General features: G+C 40.4%; 2 protein-coding genes across 6 annotated transcripts; one reads left to right on the plus strand and one right to left on the minus strand.

Moving 5' to 3' along the window:
- Window positions 1–4,741: 4,741 nt before the first annotated feature.
- Window positions 4,742–7,428, minus strand: mrps6 (mitochondrial ribosomal protein S6). Its single transcript, XM_060871323.1, has 2 exons — window positions 6,904–7,428; window positions 4,742–5,686 (listed from the first exon to the last, which is right to left on the minus strand). Exon 1 carries the CDS (start codon window positions 7,263–7,265, stop codon window positions 6,906–6,908), a length of 360 nt encoding a protein of 119 aa, XP_060727306.1. The 5' UTR covers window positions 7,266–7,428; the 3' UTR covers window positions 4,742–5,686; window positions 6,904–6,905.
- Window positions 7,429–10,131: 2,703 nt separating this feature from the next.
- nolc1 (nucleolar and coiled-body phosphoprotein 1) lies at window positions 10,132–17,654 on the plus strand. Of its 5 annotated transcripts, none has more exons than XM_060871817.1 (14): window positions 10,132–10,291; window positions 10,910–10,965; window positions 11,079–11,233; window positions 11,873–12,045; window positions 12,152–12,272; window positions 12,885–13,009; window positions 13,210–13,339; window positions 13,443–13,562; window positions 14,107–14,187; window positions 14,266–14,766; window positions 14,951–15,622; window positions 16,063–16,187; window positions 16,704–16,787; window positions 16,875–17,654. In XM_060871817.1, the coding sequence occupies exons 1-14, from the start codon at window positions 10,181–10,183 to the stop codon at window positions 17,031–17,033; spliced, it is 2,613 nt and encodes an 870-aa protein (XP_060727800.1). In that variant the 5' UTR covers window positions 10,132–10,180; the 3' UTR covers window positions 17,034–17,654. The 5 variants fall into 5 exon arrangements, with proteins under 5 accessions (XP_060727800.1, XP_060727801.1, XP_060727802.1 ...); XM_060871818.1 differs by having other exon boundaries at window positions 12,888–13,009; XM_060871819.1 differs by having other exon boundaries at window positions 11,879–12,045.
- Window positions 17,655–17,720: the final 66 nt, after the last annotated feature.

Consider the following 17,720-nt stretch of genomic DNA (forward strand, 5'->3'; position numbering starts at 1 on the left):
TGTTTCACTGATCATGCTTAGAGGTAAAATGTCTCACTAATCATGCTTAATGTACTGTAAAAGCACCTCAAGAGGTTTGGGGTAAAATGCTTTGAGGTAAAATGTCTCACTGATCATGCTTCATGTAAAAGCACCTTAAGAGATTTGTGGTAAGATTTTTAATGATAATGCTTCATGTAAAAGCACCTTAAGAGTTTTGTGGTAAAATGTTTCACTGATCATGCTTCATGTAAAAGCACCTTAAGAGATTTGTGGTAAAATGTTTCACTGATCATGCTTCAGAATCAGAATCAGAATCAGGTTTATTGGCCAAGTGTGTTGAGGTAAAGCACCTCAAGAGTTTTGTGGTAAAATGGTTTGAGGTAAAATGTTTCACTGATCATGCTTTGTGTAATACACCTCAAGAGGTTTGAGGTAAAATGTTTTGAGGCAAAATGTTTCACTGATCATGCTTAGAGGTAAAATGTCACACTAATCATGCTTAATGTACTGTTAAAGCACCTCAAGAGGTTTGGGGTAAAATGCTTTGAGGTAAAATGTCTCACTGATCATGCTTCATGTAAAAGCACTTTAAGAGTTTGTGGTAAAAATTTTAATGATCATGCTTCATGTAAAAGCACCTTAAGAGTTTTGTGGTAAAATGTTTCACTGATCATGCTTCATGTAAAAGCACCTTAAGAGATTTGTGGTAAAATGTTTCACTGATCATGCTTCAGAATCAGAATCAGAATCAGGTTTATTGGCCAAGTGTGTTGAGGTAAAGCACCTCAAGAGTTTTGTGGTAAAATGGTTTGAGGTAAAATGTTTCACTGATCATGCGTTGTGTAAAACACCTCAAGAGGTTTGAGGTAAAATGTTTTGAGGCAAAATGTTTCACTGATCATGCTTAGAGGTAAAATGTCTCACTAATCATGCTTAATGTACTGTTAAAGCACCTCAAGAGGTTTGGGGTAAAATGCTTTGAGGTAAAATGTATCACTGATCATGCTTCATGTAAAAGCACTTTAAGAGTTTGTGGTAAAATTTTTAATGATCATGCTTCATGTAAAAGCACCTTAAGAGTTTTGTGGTAAAATGTTTCACTGATCATGCTTCAGAATCAGAATCAGAATCAGGTTTATTGGCCAAGTGTGTTGAGGTAAAGCACCTCAAGAGTTTTGTGGTAAAATGGTTTGAGGTAAAATGTTTCACTGATCATGCGTTGTGTAAAACCGCCTCAAGAGGTTTGAGGTAAAATGTTTTGAGGCAAAATGTTTCACTGATCATGCTTAGAGGTAAAATGTCTCACTAATCATGCTTAATGTACTGTAAAAGCACCTCAAGAGGTTTGGGGTAAAATGCTTTGAGGTAAAATGTCTCACTGATCATGCTTCATGTAAAAGCACTTTAAGAGTTTGTGGTAAAATTTTTAATGATCATGCTTCATGTAAAAGCACCTTAAGAGTTTTGTGGTAAAATGTTTCACTGATCATGCTTCATGTAAAAGCACCTTAAGAGATTTGTGGTAAAATGTTTCACTGATCATGCTTCAGAATCAGAATCAGAATCAGGTTTATTGGCCAAGTGTGTTGAGGTAAAGCACCTCAAGAGTTTTGTGGTAAAATGGTTTGAGGTAAAATGTTTCACTGATCATGCTTTGTGTAATACACCTCAAGAGGTTTGAGGTAAAATGTTTTGAGGCAAAATGTTTCACTGATCATGCTTAGAGGTAAAATGTCACACTAATCATGCTTAATGTACTGTTCAAGCACCTCAAGAGGTTTGGGGTAAAATGCTTTGAGGTAAAATGTCTCACTGATCATGCTTCATGTAAAAGCACTTTAAGAGTTTGTGGTAAAATTTTTAATGATCATGCTTCATGTAAAAGCACCTTAAGAGTTTTGTGGTAAAATGTTTCACTGATCATGCTTCATGTAAACGCACCTTAAGAGTTTTGTGGTAAAATGTTTCACTGATCATGCTTCAGAATCAGAATCAGGTTTATTGGCCAAGTGTGTTGAGGTAAAGCACCTCAAGAGTTTTGTGGTAAAATGGTTTGAGGTAAAATGTTTCACTGATCATGCTTCATGTAAAAGCGCCTCAAGTGGTTTGTGGTAAAATGCTTTGAGGTAAAATGTTTCACTGATCATTCTTTGTGTAAAAGCACATTAAGAGGTTTGAGGTAAAATGTTTCACTGATCATGCTTCATGTAAAAGCACCTCAAGAGGTTTGAGGTAAAATGTCTCACTGATCTTGCTTCATGTAAAGGAAGTATTGTGTATTGTGTGTATTGTGTGAAGTATTATCAAGAGTTTTGTGCCAAAATGCTTTGAGGTAAAATGTTTCACTGATCATGCTTAATGTAAAAGCACCTCAAGAGTTTTGTGGTAAAATGCTTTGAGGTAAAATGTTTCACTGATCATGCTTCAGAATCAGAATCAGGTTTATTGGCCAAGTGTGTTGACACACACAAGGAATTTGGTTCCAGCTGTTCGTGACTCAAAAGTACAGACATAAATAACACTATACTTACTATACAAGACAATACAGACTATACAAGAAAATGCAGATGTGATACAATAGACATTATGAGTAGTAAATATGAATACAGAATATATGTCTGATAAGGTATGTACATAAAGTGTGGGAAGTGCAAATAACAATATTGTGGAATATTAAGCTTTTTGTACACTGTACAGCAGCAGTGGTGTGTGTAACATACTTATGATGTGATGACTGACAGTTCTGATAATGCAGTACTTATAGATATGAAGCAGGGAATATAATTATGATGAGTTGTTAATCAGGGTGATGAGGGGCCTGAGGAAAGAAACTGTTCCTGTGTCTGGTAGTTTTAGTAAACAAAGATCTGTAGCGCCTGCAAGAAGAGAGGAGCTGAAAGAGTTTGTGTCCAGGGTGTGAAGGGTCAGTGGTGATTTTTCCTGCCCGGTTTCTGGTTCTTGTGTCGTACAAGTCCTGGGGAGTGGGCAGGGGGGCACCAATTATTTTTTCTGCTGTTTTAACCGTGCGCTGAAGTCTGTTTCTGTCCTGTTTTGTTGCTGCACCAACCAGATAGTGATGGATGTGCACAGGACAGATTCAATGAATAACTCAGTGTATAACTGCATCAACAGCTCCTGTGGTAAACCATACTTCCTTAATTGGCATAGAAAGTATATCCTCTGCTGAGCCTTTTTGATAATAAAGTTTATGTTGCACTCCCATTTCAGGTCTTGGGAAATGGTAGTGCCCAGAAACTTGAAGGCCTCCACAGATGACACCGGGCTGTTGGATATTGTGAGGGGGAGTAGTGTTGGGGGTCTTTCCTAAAGTCCACTATCATCTCCACAGTTTTGAGGGTGTTTAGTTCTAGACTGTTCTGACTGCACCATAGCACCAGCCGTTCCACCTCCTGCTGGTATGCTATCTTGGATGAGACAGATGAGCGTAGTATCATCTGCAAATTTCAGGAGTTTAACAGTTTGGTCACTTGAAGTGCAGTCATTGGTGTAGAGGGAGAATAGAAGTGGGGAGAGGACACATCCCTGAGGAGCGCCAGTGCTGATTGTCCGAATGCTGGAGGTGACACCTCCCAGTCTCACATGTTGTTTCCTGCCTGTCAGGAAGCTGGTGATCCACTGACAGATGGAAGGGGTTATAGTGAGCCTTAAGAGTTTGGAGTGGAGAATGTTCGGAATTATTGTATTAAAAGCCGAACTGAAGTCGACAAACAGAATCCGGGCGTATGTCCCTGGGCAGTCCAGGTGTGATATGATTTGATCGAGTGGTGTGTCATAACAAGCTGATCGATTAAAAGTTTTATTCATTTAGAGTTTTAATTTCTTAAATTAGTTTTACTTATTTTAATTTAAAGTCTTTCTCTGTCTCTTCTTAGGTCAAGAAAAAACCTGAACTCTGTCGTTCATGTTTCACACAGTAACACTCTTGGGAAAAAACAGCTTTATGGAGTCAGACTCATTGAGTATTGAGTAATGTTGTTTCAGGAAGCAAAATGTCTGTTCTGCTGGATCCTCTGAGGTCCAGAAATTCAATTTCACAGATTAATCATCATGGATGAACTCAATCAAGTTAAATTGGCTTAACAGATAGATTCGTTTGATCAAGTTGAGTGTAAAAGCACCATGATAGTTTTAGAAGTTTTCTTTCATTCATTAACAATTTATTTTTTAGTTAATAATGCTTTAGTCAGTGAGCAAATAAATATGTCTCCTTTTGCTGGATCAAATCTTAAATGATATTAAGAGCATAACGACCTATTGGAAATGCTCAAATCTTGAGCTCAAGGGTTTTACAAGAAAACAAAGAAACAAATATACATTGATCAGGAATATCATTCATTCATTCATTCATTCATCTTCTACCGCTTATCCGAACTACCTTGGGTCACGGGGAGCCTGTGCCTATCTCAGGCGTCATCGGGCATCAAGGTAGGATACACCCTGGACGGAGTGCCAACCCATCGCAGGGCACACACACACACATTCACTCACGCAATCACACACTAGGGACAATTTTCCAGAGATGCCAATCAACCTACCATGCATGTCTTTGGACCGGGGGAGGAAACCGGAGTACCCGGAGGAAACCCCCGAGGCACGGGGAGAACATGCAAACTCCACACACACAAGGTGGAGGCGGGAATCGAACCCCGACCCTGGAGGTGTGAGGCGAACGTGCTAACCACTAAGCCACCGTGCCCCCCTCATGAATATCAAGTTGAACATAAAAGGAAACTGTAAGTTAAGTTTTTAATTTTATTTTCAAAGATCTCATACAAAATGGTTTCTCCTAATGAAAAAAATGAGTATTTGTCACAGGAAGTCATACAGCACACTAGGGAGTATACCGGCACACTGCAGCTTGAGACACACTTGATCAGTCACTTAGTTACACACACTGGAGCGCACACACACAAACAGCTTGCCTTGTCCACAGTCATACAATTACGAGTTAAGTGAACGAGTTATTATAGCAACGATAACATCGGAACAATCAAATTCATATAATTTTGTAAATTGAAATAGAAAGAGTTGCTACTGTCAGAGCTGCTAGTAAATAAAATAACAGATAATAGATATAAGCCTTTATAAGACTGAATCAGAACTATGAACATCGCTGTGGTATAAAATAATTCCCTTTTAACTGGTGTAAATGCATATAAGTGTGGATAAACATACTGTTATGAGACACTTCTTTTCTTCACAGGGGTGCAATATATATCCAAAACCAGAGCAGGCCCTGTAAAAAACAAGGCCTTAATTTTCCTAGAATAGATTTATTTTCAGAGTTACAGAGTTAAAGAGTTATCTGTTCCAACACACACACATGATTTAATCAGATCTATGATTAGAGTTGACGGCGTTACTGAGTAAGTAAACACAATCCTAATCAAACTCAGCACCTCCAAATGTATTGCAGTTCAAGTGTTTGTTGAATAACTGCATGTATGTTCATACCTATGTATATACTTGGGCCTGAACGCTTATGCTTTATTTATCAATCAATCAATCTCTTTTTTATTTATCAATTGTCTTTTCATTTGTGTCAGGGACATGCACATTTTTAACAAACATATTTTACAAAGTTTTTTTTTATTATTGATTTATTCATTTCTCATTATAAACCATCACAGGGACAGGGTTGAAATTCAGCAAACTCCAGCAGTGCATCCTCTTCCTTAAAGACCTGAGAAGAAAAAAAATATACAAAAAAATGTTAGAAAACAAGTTTTGATTAGAGAAGACTTAAGAGAACATGCCGGGGGACCATGTACACATATTACACGTTATAATAAAAAGCTATTAGAAATGTAATGATTATATATACATATGTTCTCAGTGCATTATGGGTAACAGTCATGGAGACAGTCATCACTGATATTGCTTTGTCAGCCATTTAGCATAACTAAAATAAAAAAAGTCTGTGATAACTGCAAATTTAAGGTCTAAAGTGTAAATAAGGCATTCTGGAATTTTGTATGAGAACCATAAACAGAGTTTTGGCTCAGAAACTGATAAAGAGTTAAATGATTAAAACCTAATGATCATGGACTACAGTCTTTAACTCTACTCAACTATTTCTATTATTAATTCAACAGTGAGACTGAGTTCTGGTGCCAGTGGCAGAGCCAAGTGGTGGCCAAGGGTGGCTTCGGTCTCCCCATTGAGGTCATTGTGCAAGCTGAATTGTATGCAACGCACACCACAGTGACCATGTGATTCCCAGCAACGTGACACACTTGCAGAGGAGACTGACTAATCTAGCACTTTAAAATTTGCCCAACTGACTACAAACCATCTACATAGCCAAACTTATTATCACCACAATGATATCATTCGTTTCCAGATCATTGTGATTAAGAATAGCCTAGTACATGTTCTGAACACCAAAAAATATTGAGATCAGTAATGCAGTGTACAAATCCATTTAACTAAAAGATCTGTTTACTTCTTTTAATGAGACAAAAAGCAGGTGAGATGCAGTTAGATCTGCTAGAAAATCCACCTAAATGTGTGTGTGTGCGCTTATAATTGAGAGAAAACTTGTGAACCTTGATGCTTGGACTTTTTAAATGAGTTTTCAATAAGAGGAATGCAGTAAATGCATGGGACCAGTAAATCAATTTTCAATAAGAGGAATGCATGGGACCAGTAAATGAATTTTGTATTTGCCTTTTGCTGCCAGATCTACTCAGATCTGCTGTTATAGGAAATTCATCACCTTCTGAATCAAGACATCAGCACTATGGTTTTTAAATTCTATCTAGTACCACAATAGACCCCCCGGATCCCAAATACACTTTTGTCTACTCTCATCCGTGTAACCAAATTTCTCCATTTCAAGAGCTATAATTATTCCACACACGGTGTGTCATGGGGTGCAGAGTCACTGTAAAGCCTCACGTTTATGTAGAAGTCATCTTTTTTGTCTGAGAAGGTGATACACCACAGCACGGAGCTTTAGGAGGCTCTGCGTCTTTCTTTAACACCGTCTGACGCACCACGTCCACATCTCTCTCCAGGTGATTCAGTAAAGCAGTCAGAATAGACGGCGAGGAGTGAAAGTCGATGAGGAAGTAACCAGCGCGTGTGTGCTGCTGGTTGTGTTTGCTGATCTTGTACGGTAACCTTCTCTCTCCGAGGTTCTCCAGGTTTCTGACCACAGCGCCGCGCTCCATCAAGGTCTCCATCGTGCGCCTGAGCACCGCCGCGGTCTCCGGCCTCTGCATGGCCTTCAGCACAAGAGACAGCTCGTAACGAGGCATTATTAACCCGGATCCACCTGAGCGAGGTGGAAAGATCACATTCAATACTAATAATCTCTTCTGGAAGGAAAAACATGTGACTTTACTTCAGGATACAGGGCGCCGCCATGATGGCTGAACAGTAATAATGTTCATGGGCGACTTCTTTTTCTTACTTTCATGGCGACTGTCAAATAAAGTGTTTGGTTCATTAGCGCCACCAACTGGACTGGATTGTGTAATGTAGTAGTTGCACAAGCCTAGAAGTCTAAACGGTTCTTCTTCTTCTTCTTAATAATAATAATAATAATAATAATTCTTCTTCTTCTTCTTCTTCTTCTTATAATAATAATAATAATAATAATAATAATAATAATTCTTCTTCTTCTTATAATAATAATAATAATAATAATAATAATAATCATTCTGCTTCTTCTTCTTCTTATAATAATAATAATAATAATAATAAGAATAATAATTATTATTATTATTATTATTATTATTATTAGTAGTAGTAGTAGTAGTAGTAGTATTTTATTATGTAGAAAAGATTAGTACTAATTTAAATATTGTAGATTTTTTGTGTTCATGATAAATCATTTTCTCTTTTGTATTTTGCATTCTTTTATTATTTTTCCGATCCCAAACGGACGGAATCTTTCTGCGTTCCTCTACATAAACACAGCCTGAATCCAAACAGCTGCCAGCTTCCCTATCTACTGTAAATGTGGTGATATGATTCTAGTGCACTACAGGTTTAACAGCTCCACTATCTAAGTGCACTATAGGTGATATGATTCTAGTGCACTACAGGTTTAACAGCTCCACTATCTAAGTGCACTATAGGTGATATGATTCTAGTGCACTACAGGTTTAACAGCTCCACTATCTAAGTGCACTATAGGTGATATGATTCTAGTGCACTACAGGTTTAACAGCTCCACTATCTAAGTGCACTATAGGTGATATGATTCTAGTGCACTACAGGTTTAACAGCTCCACTATCTAAGTGCACTATAGGTGATATGATTCTAGTGCACTACAGGTTTAACAGCTCCACTATCTAAGTGCACTATAGGTGATATGATTCTAGTGCACTACAGGTTTAACAGCTCCACTATCTAAGTGCACTATAGGTGATATGATTCTAGTGCACTACAGGTTTAACAGCTCCACTATCTAAGTGCACTATAGGTGATATGATTCTAGTGCACTACAGGTTTAACAGCTCCACTATCTAAGTGCACTATAGGTGATATGATTCTAGTGCACTACAGGTTTAACAGCTCCACTATCTAAGTGCACTATAGGTGATATGATTCTAGTGCACTACAGGTTTAACAGCTCCACTATCTAAGTGCACTATAGGTGATATGATTCTAGTGCACTACAGGTTTAACAGCTCCACTATCTAAGTGCACTATAGGTGATATGATTCTAGTGCACTACAGGTTTAACAGCTCCACTATCTAAGTGCACTATAGGTGATATGATTCTAGTGCACTACAGGTTTAACAGCTCCACTATCTAAGTGCACTATAGGTGATATGATTCTAGTGCACTACAGGTTTAACAGCTCCACTATCGAAGTGCACTATAGGTGATATGATTCTAGTGCACTACAGGTTTAACAGCTCCACTATCTAAGTGCACTACAGGTTTAACAGCTCCACTATCTAAGTGCACTACAGGTTTAACAGCTCCACTATCTAAGTGCACTACAGGTGATATGATTCTAGTGCACTATAGGTTTAACAGCTCCACTAACTAAGTGCACTATAGGTGATATGATTCTAGTGCACTATAGGTTTAACAGCTCCACTAACTAAGTGCACTATAGGTGATATGATTCTAGTGCACTACAGGTTTAACAGCTCCACTATCTAAGTGCACTATAGGTGATATGATTCTAGTGCACTACAGGTTTAACAGCTCCACTATCGAAGTGCACTATAGGTGATATGATTCTAGTGCACTACAGGTTTAACAGCTCCACTATCTAAGTGCACTATAGGTGATATGATTCTAGAGCACTACATGTTTAACAGCTCCACTAACTAAGTGCACTATAGATGATATGATTCTAGTGCACTACAGGTTTAACAGCTCCACTATCTAAGTGCACTATAGGTGATATGATTCTAGTGCACTACATGTTTAACAGCTCCACTAACTAAGTGCACTATAGGTGATATGATTCTAGTGCACTACATGTTTAACAGCTCCACTATCTAAGTGCACTATAGGTGATATGATTCTAGTGCACTACATGTTTAACAGCTCCACTATCTAAGTGCACTATAGGTGATATGATTCTAGTGCACTACATGTTTAACAGCTCCACTATCTAAGTGCACTATAGGTGATATGATTCTAGTGCACTACATGTTTAACAGCTCCACTATCTAAGTGCACTATAGATGATATGATTCTAGTGCACTACATGTTTAACAGCTCCACTATCTAAGTGCACTATAGATGATATGATTCTAGTGCACTACATGTTTAACAGCTCCACTATCTAAGTGCACTATAGGTGATATGATTCTAGTGCACTACAGGTTTAACAGCTCCACTAAGTGCACTACAGGTGATATGATTCTAGTGCACTACATGTTTAACAGCTCCACTATCTAAGTGCACTACAGGTGATATGATTCTAGAGCACTACATGTTTAACAGCTCCACTAACTAAGTGCACTATAGGTGACTTGATTCTAGTGCAATACACGTTTAACAGCTCAACAAAGTTAATAAACTCCCATTTCGAGTCCATAAACATCTACTAATTCTAGTTAAACAGGAAGTAACGCGATATTAAAAGAGCTACAGGTTTAAAAGCAACCTAGTTTGACCATGACGTATTTCTTGTGCGCCATTTCCCGTCTTCACGTGATCAGCCAATCGGCGTCGTCGCGTGTAATAGTGCAGTAAAGATGGCGGCTGGTAGCTCGGTCCCTAGTGATCTCTACCAACACGTTTATACGTTTCTTTTAGAAAACAAGTTCACCAAAGCCGCCAAGGAGTTTCTAAAACAAGCTAAAGTCGTAAGTAGACGTGAAGTGGGTTTGTTTATCTCGTGTGTATCTGTGTAGCGGATTAAAGAGTCAGTGCGACCCAAACACGTGTCTAGTTCAGGAACAGTATAAGCTGTATGCATATAGCCTTCACGTGTTACTGTGATCTTCAGTGATGGGTTTTTAAACCGAGTTGGACATTTGTATGTATTATCTACTGTATAAGAGGAATAAAGTACTTACTACTTCTGTCTGATCGCTATATGTTAGTGTTTTATTGAGTTCTAGATCACAAATACAAAAATCTGTTAATTCTGTGTTGATCTCCACGAGGAACCTCTACATGTGACTCCCGAGAGCTCATAAATAACATTGTGGGGGTCTAATTCAGCGTGAACAATCAGGGTGGTCAGAAATTAACAACAGTGTCTCCCACACTTTGGCCCTTAAGCAAGGCCCTTATTTATCTGCTTTAGGGGCACCATATTATAGCTTCCTAACAAGCGAGAAGGAAAAAGAATTAATTTTACTGTGTATTAATGATGGTAACAAAGATTTTTAAAGTTATATACCGCTTATACATTCTGAATTTACAAACACCTTTTTTTTATTATTATTATTATTATTATTATTATTATTATTATTCAGAAGCCTCAGGACCAAAACGAAGACGGACTCCTTGACATCTTTAGTTTTTGGGTTAAGTAAGTACTTGTTTAATATCCCTGCTACCATGTTAGAATAATTAGGATTTATTATTATAATTTTTTGCCAATTGCGTGTATTTGATCGTTAACATAATCCTCACTTACCTTAGGTCTCGGGGGGCAACGAAACGGAAAGCTCTCCCCAAAGGTCCTGAGGTTAATGGACCGTGTGCGAAGAAAGCAAAGAAGGATGAGGAGAGTTCTAGTGAAGAGGAATCGAGCAGTGATGAGGAAGATGCAACGCCTGTCCAGAAACCAGCTCAAGGTAAAGGGTCAGCTCACTATTTCTGAACTAGAGCCATCAGTATTTACTGAAATATTGACATGTCCTAGTAAACTGAACATGCTTCAGGTTTCGTAAAGTCTTAAATCTTTGCATGTTTGTTAAAATTACACTTATTTAAGTAAAATTACACTTGTTTCCAAATTTAGTTACCTGAGGTTAAACTTAAATGTCTGTCTGTTCACAGAAGAGCCACCATGTAAATATCAGTCAGCACAGAGAGCTCTATTCTTAATTATTACAAAATGTCATTGATCATATCATGAACACAGGCAAGGGCACAGATTACAAAATCTAATTTACTTATGTATTAGTAAGGCACAACAAGCCATTGTAAAGTAAACCAGTTACTGTAAATCACAGTCCTTTTGGATTCTGTTCATTTATCTGTGGTTAAAATTCCTAGGAACAATAGATCGTGTTATAAGGAAACATACAAAGGAAACTGAAATAATACATCGTCCTGTAGTTTCTTGAAGTAGTCTGACTTTACATCACTTTTCTTTTTATCTGCTGGATACTAGTACAGGTACCTCAAACAGGTTCTGTCTGTGAGTCTGCAGCCAGTGTTTTGTATATGTACATATAAGTTTAAGTGTGTGTCTGTGTGTGTGTTCACAGCTGCAGCACCAGTGAAAAAGGCAGCGGCTGCAGTGCCGGTGAAAAAGGCAGCGGCTGCAGTGCCGGTGAAAAAGGCAGCGGCTGCCGTGCCGGTGAAAAAGGCAGCAGAGTCCAGCAGCAGTGAAGACTCTAGTGACTCTGAAGATGAAGCCACCACTAAAGTCCCAGTAAAGGTAAACCCTCAAATTATGCAAATCAGCATAAAACCCGACGGACATCTGGCACTTTTTTTAGCGCGCCGCTTTCTAAATTTGCCGCCTGTTTTATTTGGTGTCTCAGAAAGTCACAGCTGTGAAGCCTGCAGTGTCGTCCCCTGCAACAGCAGCCAGGAAGAAGGACACCAGCTCCAGCAGTGAGGAGTCTGACTCAGAGGAAGAATCAGCCAAGCCTGCAGCCAAAGGTAAACGACCCTGAATGAAACTACAGGATGTTAGAAAGTGTTACCAGCAAGAAGGAAATATAAAGAGGTGATACAAATAAGAGTGCGACTAAGTGCACTGAAAAGGTTCTGTACCTGGAGAAACGTAGTCAAAACACTTCATGGTATCGCAGTATGTACAATTGTCATTTACAAAACTGCCTTTGTACATCCTTCTGTTGTTTTGGAGATGCTCTGACCCTGTCGAACATCCATCACTGTTCAAGTTGGCCCATTTTTTCTGGCTCACAGGAAAAAAGTTCTCTCATCTTTTCAGGTCCTACTGTAACGAGACAGTGGTATTCACTTCACCTCTTAGTTTTAAGGTTATGACTGATCAGTGTATTGTAGGTGAACATGTATTGTTTGGCCGTAATAATTAGCTCTAGCTCTCAGACACAAATGATGTATTCTTCTTCACCAAATGAGGAAGTCGTTTCTTTTACTGTTTTTGTTCATGTACTAACACCAAGTTGATTTTTTTGTTGATTAGAAAGTCCACTGCTTTATAATAAATGAACCATTAAATAAATATCCATTGTAATTCTCACTCACACACTGCTCGGTGGTTTGGTTTTGTTCTGTGCTTCTCAGGAGCCAAGCCTATGGCTGTGACCCCTAAACCCAAGGCCGCTCCTAAAGCCCCAGCTCAGAAAAAACAGGAGAGCAGCAGCAGTGAGGAAAGCTCAAGTGACTCTGAAGATGAGGCTCCAGCAAAGGTAGGATGACCTTCATTCACCACGAAGCTTTCTGAGACATGAATTTGTCCAATAAGTGTTCTGGCCATCCAAACTTCCAGCTGTGTCAGCGGTAAAACAGTAGAGAAATACAGTAACACAGTAGAGAAATTTCTGATGCATCTTGAAAGTGGACGTACGTCTTCTGTAGATTTTGAATGTGTTTGATTTGTGCGTAAAAGGCAGCAGTAAAAGCCGCTGCCCCGAAGAAGGTTCCAGCTCCGGCCAAAGCCGCCAGCAGCAGCAGCAGCGATGATGACTCTTCAGATGAGGAGGAGGAAAAGGCTCCTCCCAGTAAAAAACCCAAAGCAGGTACTGTCTTTAGAACCTTTCAGAGAATACAGTGACCACACAGAAAGTAAACCCATCTGCAGTGATGCTAAGTGTGTATGTTGTTTTTTTTTTGGGTAAGTAGGTACGTACAGTGCGGTTCCTCCACCTGTAGCTAAGAGTACCCCTGCTCCAGCAACTAAACAGGACTCATCAGACAGCAGCGAAGACAGCAGTGACGAGGAGGAAGAAAAGAAAGCTCCTGGTAAGAGTTTGGATAACTAGATTTTATATTCTCTCTCTCTCTCTCTCTCATTTTCTACCGCTTATCTGAACTACCTCGGGTCACGGGGAGCCTGTGCCTATCTCAGGCGTCATCGGGCATCAAGGCAGGATACACCCTGGACGGAGTGCCAACCCATCACAGGGCACACACACACACTCTCATTCACTCACGCAACCACACACTACGGACAATTTTCCAGAGATGCCAATCAACCTACCATGCATGTCTTTGGACCGGGGGAGGAAACCGGAGTACCCAGAGGAAACCCCCGAGGCACGGGGAGAACATGCAAACTCCACACACACAAGGTGGAGGCGGGAATCGAACCCCGACCCTGGAGGTGTGAGGCGAACGTGCTAACCACTAAGCCACCGTGCCCCCCGGATTTTATATTCTATATTTTATATTCTAATATATAGATTGGGAGAATGCTTGATGGCAGCAAATTGGACTACTAGACATGATGGACTTAGCTGAGATGATACACACTTTATAAAACCCTTCTTTTTGTGTCTTGATGTAGCACCTGCAAAGGCTGTGACTGCAAAGGCTGTGACTCCCAAACCTGTGGCGAAGAAGGATGAGTCAAGTTCAGACAGCTCTGGTATGACAGACTGCAAGATTCTGGCTCATAAGTATTATCTGAAGTTTGTATGTTTATTTTAATCCGTTTGTTTTACAGATTCAAGCTCAGAGGATGAAACAAAGAAACCAGCTGCCAAAGCAGCTCCACCTAAAGCAGCTCCACCTAAAGCTAAAGCCCCAGCAGTTCCCAAGAAGACTGTGGCAGCTCCTGCGAAGAAGGAAGACGACTCCTCTTCAAGCTCTGATGATGACGAGAAGGAGACAAAGAAGCCACCCACCAAGACAACACCGGCAAAAGCTGTCCCAGCTGCTAAGGCCACTCCTGCCAAGAAGGAATCCTCCTCATCCTCTAGCTCTGAGGATTCAGATGATGAAGATGAGGAACCAACAACAAAAACTCCTGTAGCCAAGGCCACCCCGGCCAAGGCCACCCCGGCCAAGGCCACCCCGGCCAAGGCCACAGAAGAGTCGTCCTCTTCCAGTTCGGAGGAGTCTGATGACGAGGATGAAAAAGCAAAAACGACTGCTAAACCTGTCCCGGTTAAGACTCCTCCAGCAAAAGCCACACCCGCAAAGAAAGCAGAGTCCTCAAGCTCAGGTGAGTACAGCAGGTCCTCTTCGCTACGCCTGTTAAAGATTGCATTTTTAAGACATTACATTGTTACATAAGACCTCAGTTTCTCTCTAATTTTCTAGGTTTGATTTCTGTCAGTATGCCCCAAGCCCCAAAGTTGTTTCTTTCATATTCTCCTTAATACAGAAAGTTTTTTTTTTACCAACAGACTCTGATAGCTCAGAAGACGAGGCTCCTGCCAAACCTGCAGCTCAAACGCCTAAATCCACACCCAAACCAGCAGCTACTCCGAAGACTGCATTAACACCCAAGACTCCATCCAAGCCAGCAGAGAGCAGCTCAGACTCGGACAGCTCTTCCGATGAGGAGGAGCCTCCGAAGAAAGCTGCCGCACCTCCCGCCACTAAAGCAGCACCACCTAAATCTAAACCCGCAGCAGAGTCCAGCAGCAGTGACTTGGACAGCTCCAGCGACGAAGACGAGAAGACTAAAGTGAAACCTGTTACCGCAGCTAAGCCTAATGTGACTCCAACAAGCACAAAGAAGGCTGAGAGCAGCAGCTCCGACTCTTCAGACAGCTCGGATTCAGAGGCCGAAGCCAAGAAAACGACTCCGGCCAAACCTCCCGTCACCAAAACAACAACTCCTAAAACCCCAACCGCAAAAACGCCCGTCTCGAAGGCTGCAGAGTCATCGTCCTCCAGCGAAGAGAGCTCAGATGATGAGGAGGAGGAGACCAAAGCACCAGTAAAATCCACACCTGTGGCAAAAAGCACACCCACTGCTACAGCAAAGCCGAAGCCTGAGAGCAGCTCATCAGAGAGCTCTTCATCTGAGGAAGAGGAGGTGAAAACTCCCAAGACTCCAACTGCAGCAAATGGTACTGCAAAACTTTTACATTTTTAACTTTGGTAACTGATTCTTGTGTTATCGCTGTATCCTGTACAGTACTGTAACAAACAGTGTGGCACTGCAAGTGTCAGTAAGCTAATGAACCACTGACTCAGTTAGAAATGTGGAGTTTAGTGTTGTTACAAATAACAAGGGATTTTGGGACTGTTGCTGTTACACTTGTGGAAAAACTTGGCAAGAGGAACATCTATTAATTATTATATTCCAGGGTGAAATTCCACTTCTCGTATTCAACTAAATTGCTTGAATAACTCAAGGGCAAGGAACAGTGATTCCGTTGTCTCCCACTATTGAGCCTCTACCCTCTTCTGTGGTAACATGAACAATGACGTGACGTTCAGTGTTTGTTTTCTAATCTTTTTGTCCCTGCACTCCTACACCGCTAATCATCGTTTTTTTAAACCAAAGGTACCGGCGGCAAAAGAAAGAGGGCAGAGGAGGACGAGGAGGACGAGGCCACTTCAAAGAAAACACCCAAAAACAAAAAGCCTGTTAACGTCACTCCTCATTCCTTCCCCAAGGCCAAACAGAAGGTAAGAATGATTACTGCAGGCTGCCTCTGTAACACCTATGCCTCTTTCTACAACTCATTCTATGTAGTATTGGAGTCAAGGTTTTAAACATGAGGTCAACTAATTTAGTGCTTTCTGTTCGGGTAAACTGAAAGAACTGACTGAGATGAGTCCCGCTGACTGAGATGATGCTTTGTGCTAGTCGTATTGTTTTATAGTAGCTTTGCTCAGCGTGACTCGCTGCTGGATATTAAATCAGGGCAGCTAAAGTAAGCTAGCTGGTGCGTGCAGCTTTGGCTTAGATCGAAGTGTAAGTGTAACGTACTCCCATGGGTTTGTTTTAAATGAAGCCCCATTTCTGGTTCGTGTTTGTGCCTCAGCTTCAGTCACTTTAAAAGTACTCAGGAAAATATCATGAATCATTGCTGTGACTTGTGACTAACAAGTGAGTGCTACGTCTCTAAAATTGTGTTATAGCATGGTAACGGAGCTCCTTTTTTGTTCATTGTGTCCATCCTTCTGTTGTGTCCTTTAAAGAATGGCAATACTCCTTTCCGTAGAATAAGAGAGGAGGATATTGAGGTAGACCCGCGTCTGACAGACAATTCCTTCAACGCCAAGGTAGGCCACAGTATTCACACTATTTCTACCCTCCTACTATTAAGTTTCTTTTAAATTCCCTTTTGACACTTTCTTCTGTTCTTCAAGTTGGGAGCGAGTGGAGATTATGGCGAGAAGGCTAACGACGTGCTTAAGTACACCAAAGGCAAGTCCTTCAGACATGAAAAGACAAAAAAGAAGCGCGGCAGCTACAGAGGAGGTGCCATCTCTACCTCCATCAACTCCATCAAATTTGACAGTGACTGAGAGCCGAACCTCACAAACGCCACGTTTCCTTCATGTTTCTACCTAGACTGATTTCTCCGTCTGATACAGTGATGTCGTATCTAGGATCTGGCCACCCAGAGCCCTGCAGTGTATTAGTGCTGTACTCAGGTCATTATTAATAATGTGCCCTCCAAGCCTTGAGTAAAGACACAGCCATGTCAGTTGCAGTTTCTTTTCTTAGCCACTAGGTGGTGACCTCGTTTCTTCTACATTTATTCTTTCACTTCTCTTCTATCAGAGGCCTGATTTCATGAGTTTGTTTAGAATTAGGTTTTTTTTTTATTGAGCTAATGAAGCGGTTGTATTCAATTTCTCATTCTGGTTATTAAATGTATGAATGGTTTCTTTTTATCTCTGTTAAAAGTTGATGTTGAATGGTGTGAGGATTGCTAAGATAATCTGTTCTATATTAATTCTAATCAGACTAGATATCGAGCTCGGTGATCATGCGCAGCGTCTCGTGCGAACAAGAAGCCGCTGTTAACGGCACTTGCATCCTTCATACCGTGGCAATTTCAGTTTTGATTCTTAATTTAACTGCTGCAACAGCTGTACTGTCATCCCATTTGTTCATGTATTCATTAAATTGTTTGTAATTAATATCTGACTCAATCTTAATGCTAAGGACTGATCTAACATGGCAGATAGGCAGGACAAGTGAAATTT

The sequence above is a fragment of the Tachysurus vachellii genome, chromosome 6 (assembly GCF_030014155.1).
Source record: "Tachysurus vachellii isolate PV-2020 chromosome 6, HZAU_Pvac_v1, whole genome shotgun sequence".
Classification (NCBI taxonomy): domain Eukaryota; kingdom Metazoa; phylum Chordata; class Actinopteri; order Siluriformes; family Bagridae; genus Tachysurus; species Tachysurus vachellii.

Excerpts from the sequence above, each read along its gene's own strand:
- nolc1 (XM_060871817.1), top strand. The coding sequence starts at position 10,181 with ATGGCGGCTGGTAGCTCGGTCCCTAGTGATCTCTACCAACACGTTTAT. Across the intron at positions 13,563-14,106 it reads GGAAGAAAAGAAAGCTCCTG|CACCTGCAAAGGCTGTGACT; the intron begins GTAAGAGTTTGG and ends GTCTTGATGTAG. Across the intron at positions 16,788-16,874 it reads ACAATTCCTTCAACGCCAAG|TTGGGAGCGAGTGGAGATTA; the intron begins GTAGGCCACAGT and ends CTGTTCTTCAAG.
- mrps6 (XM_060871323.1), bottom strand. The coding sequence starts at position 7,265 with ATGCCTCGTTACGAGCTGTCTCTTGTGCTGAAGGCCATGCAGAGGCCG.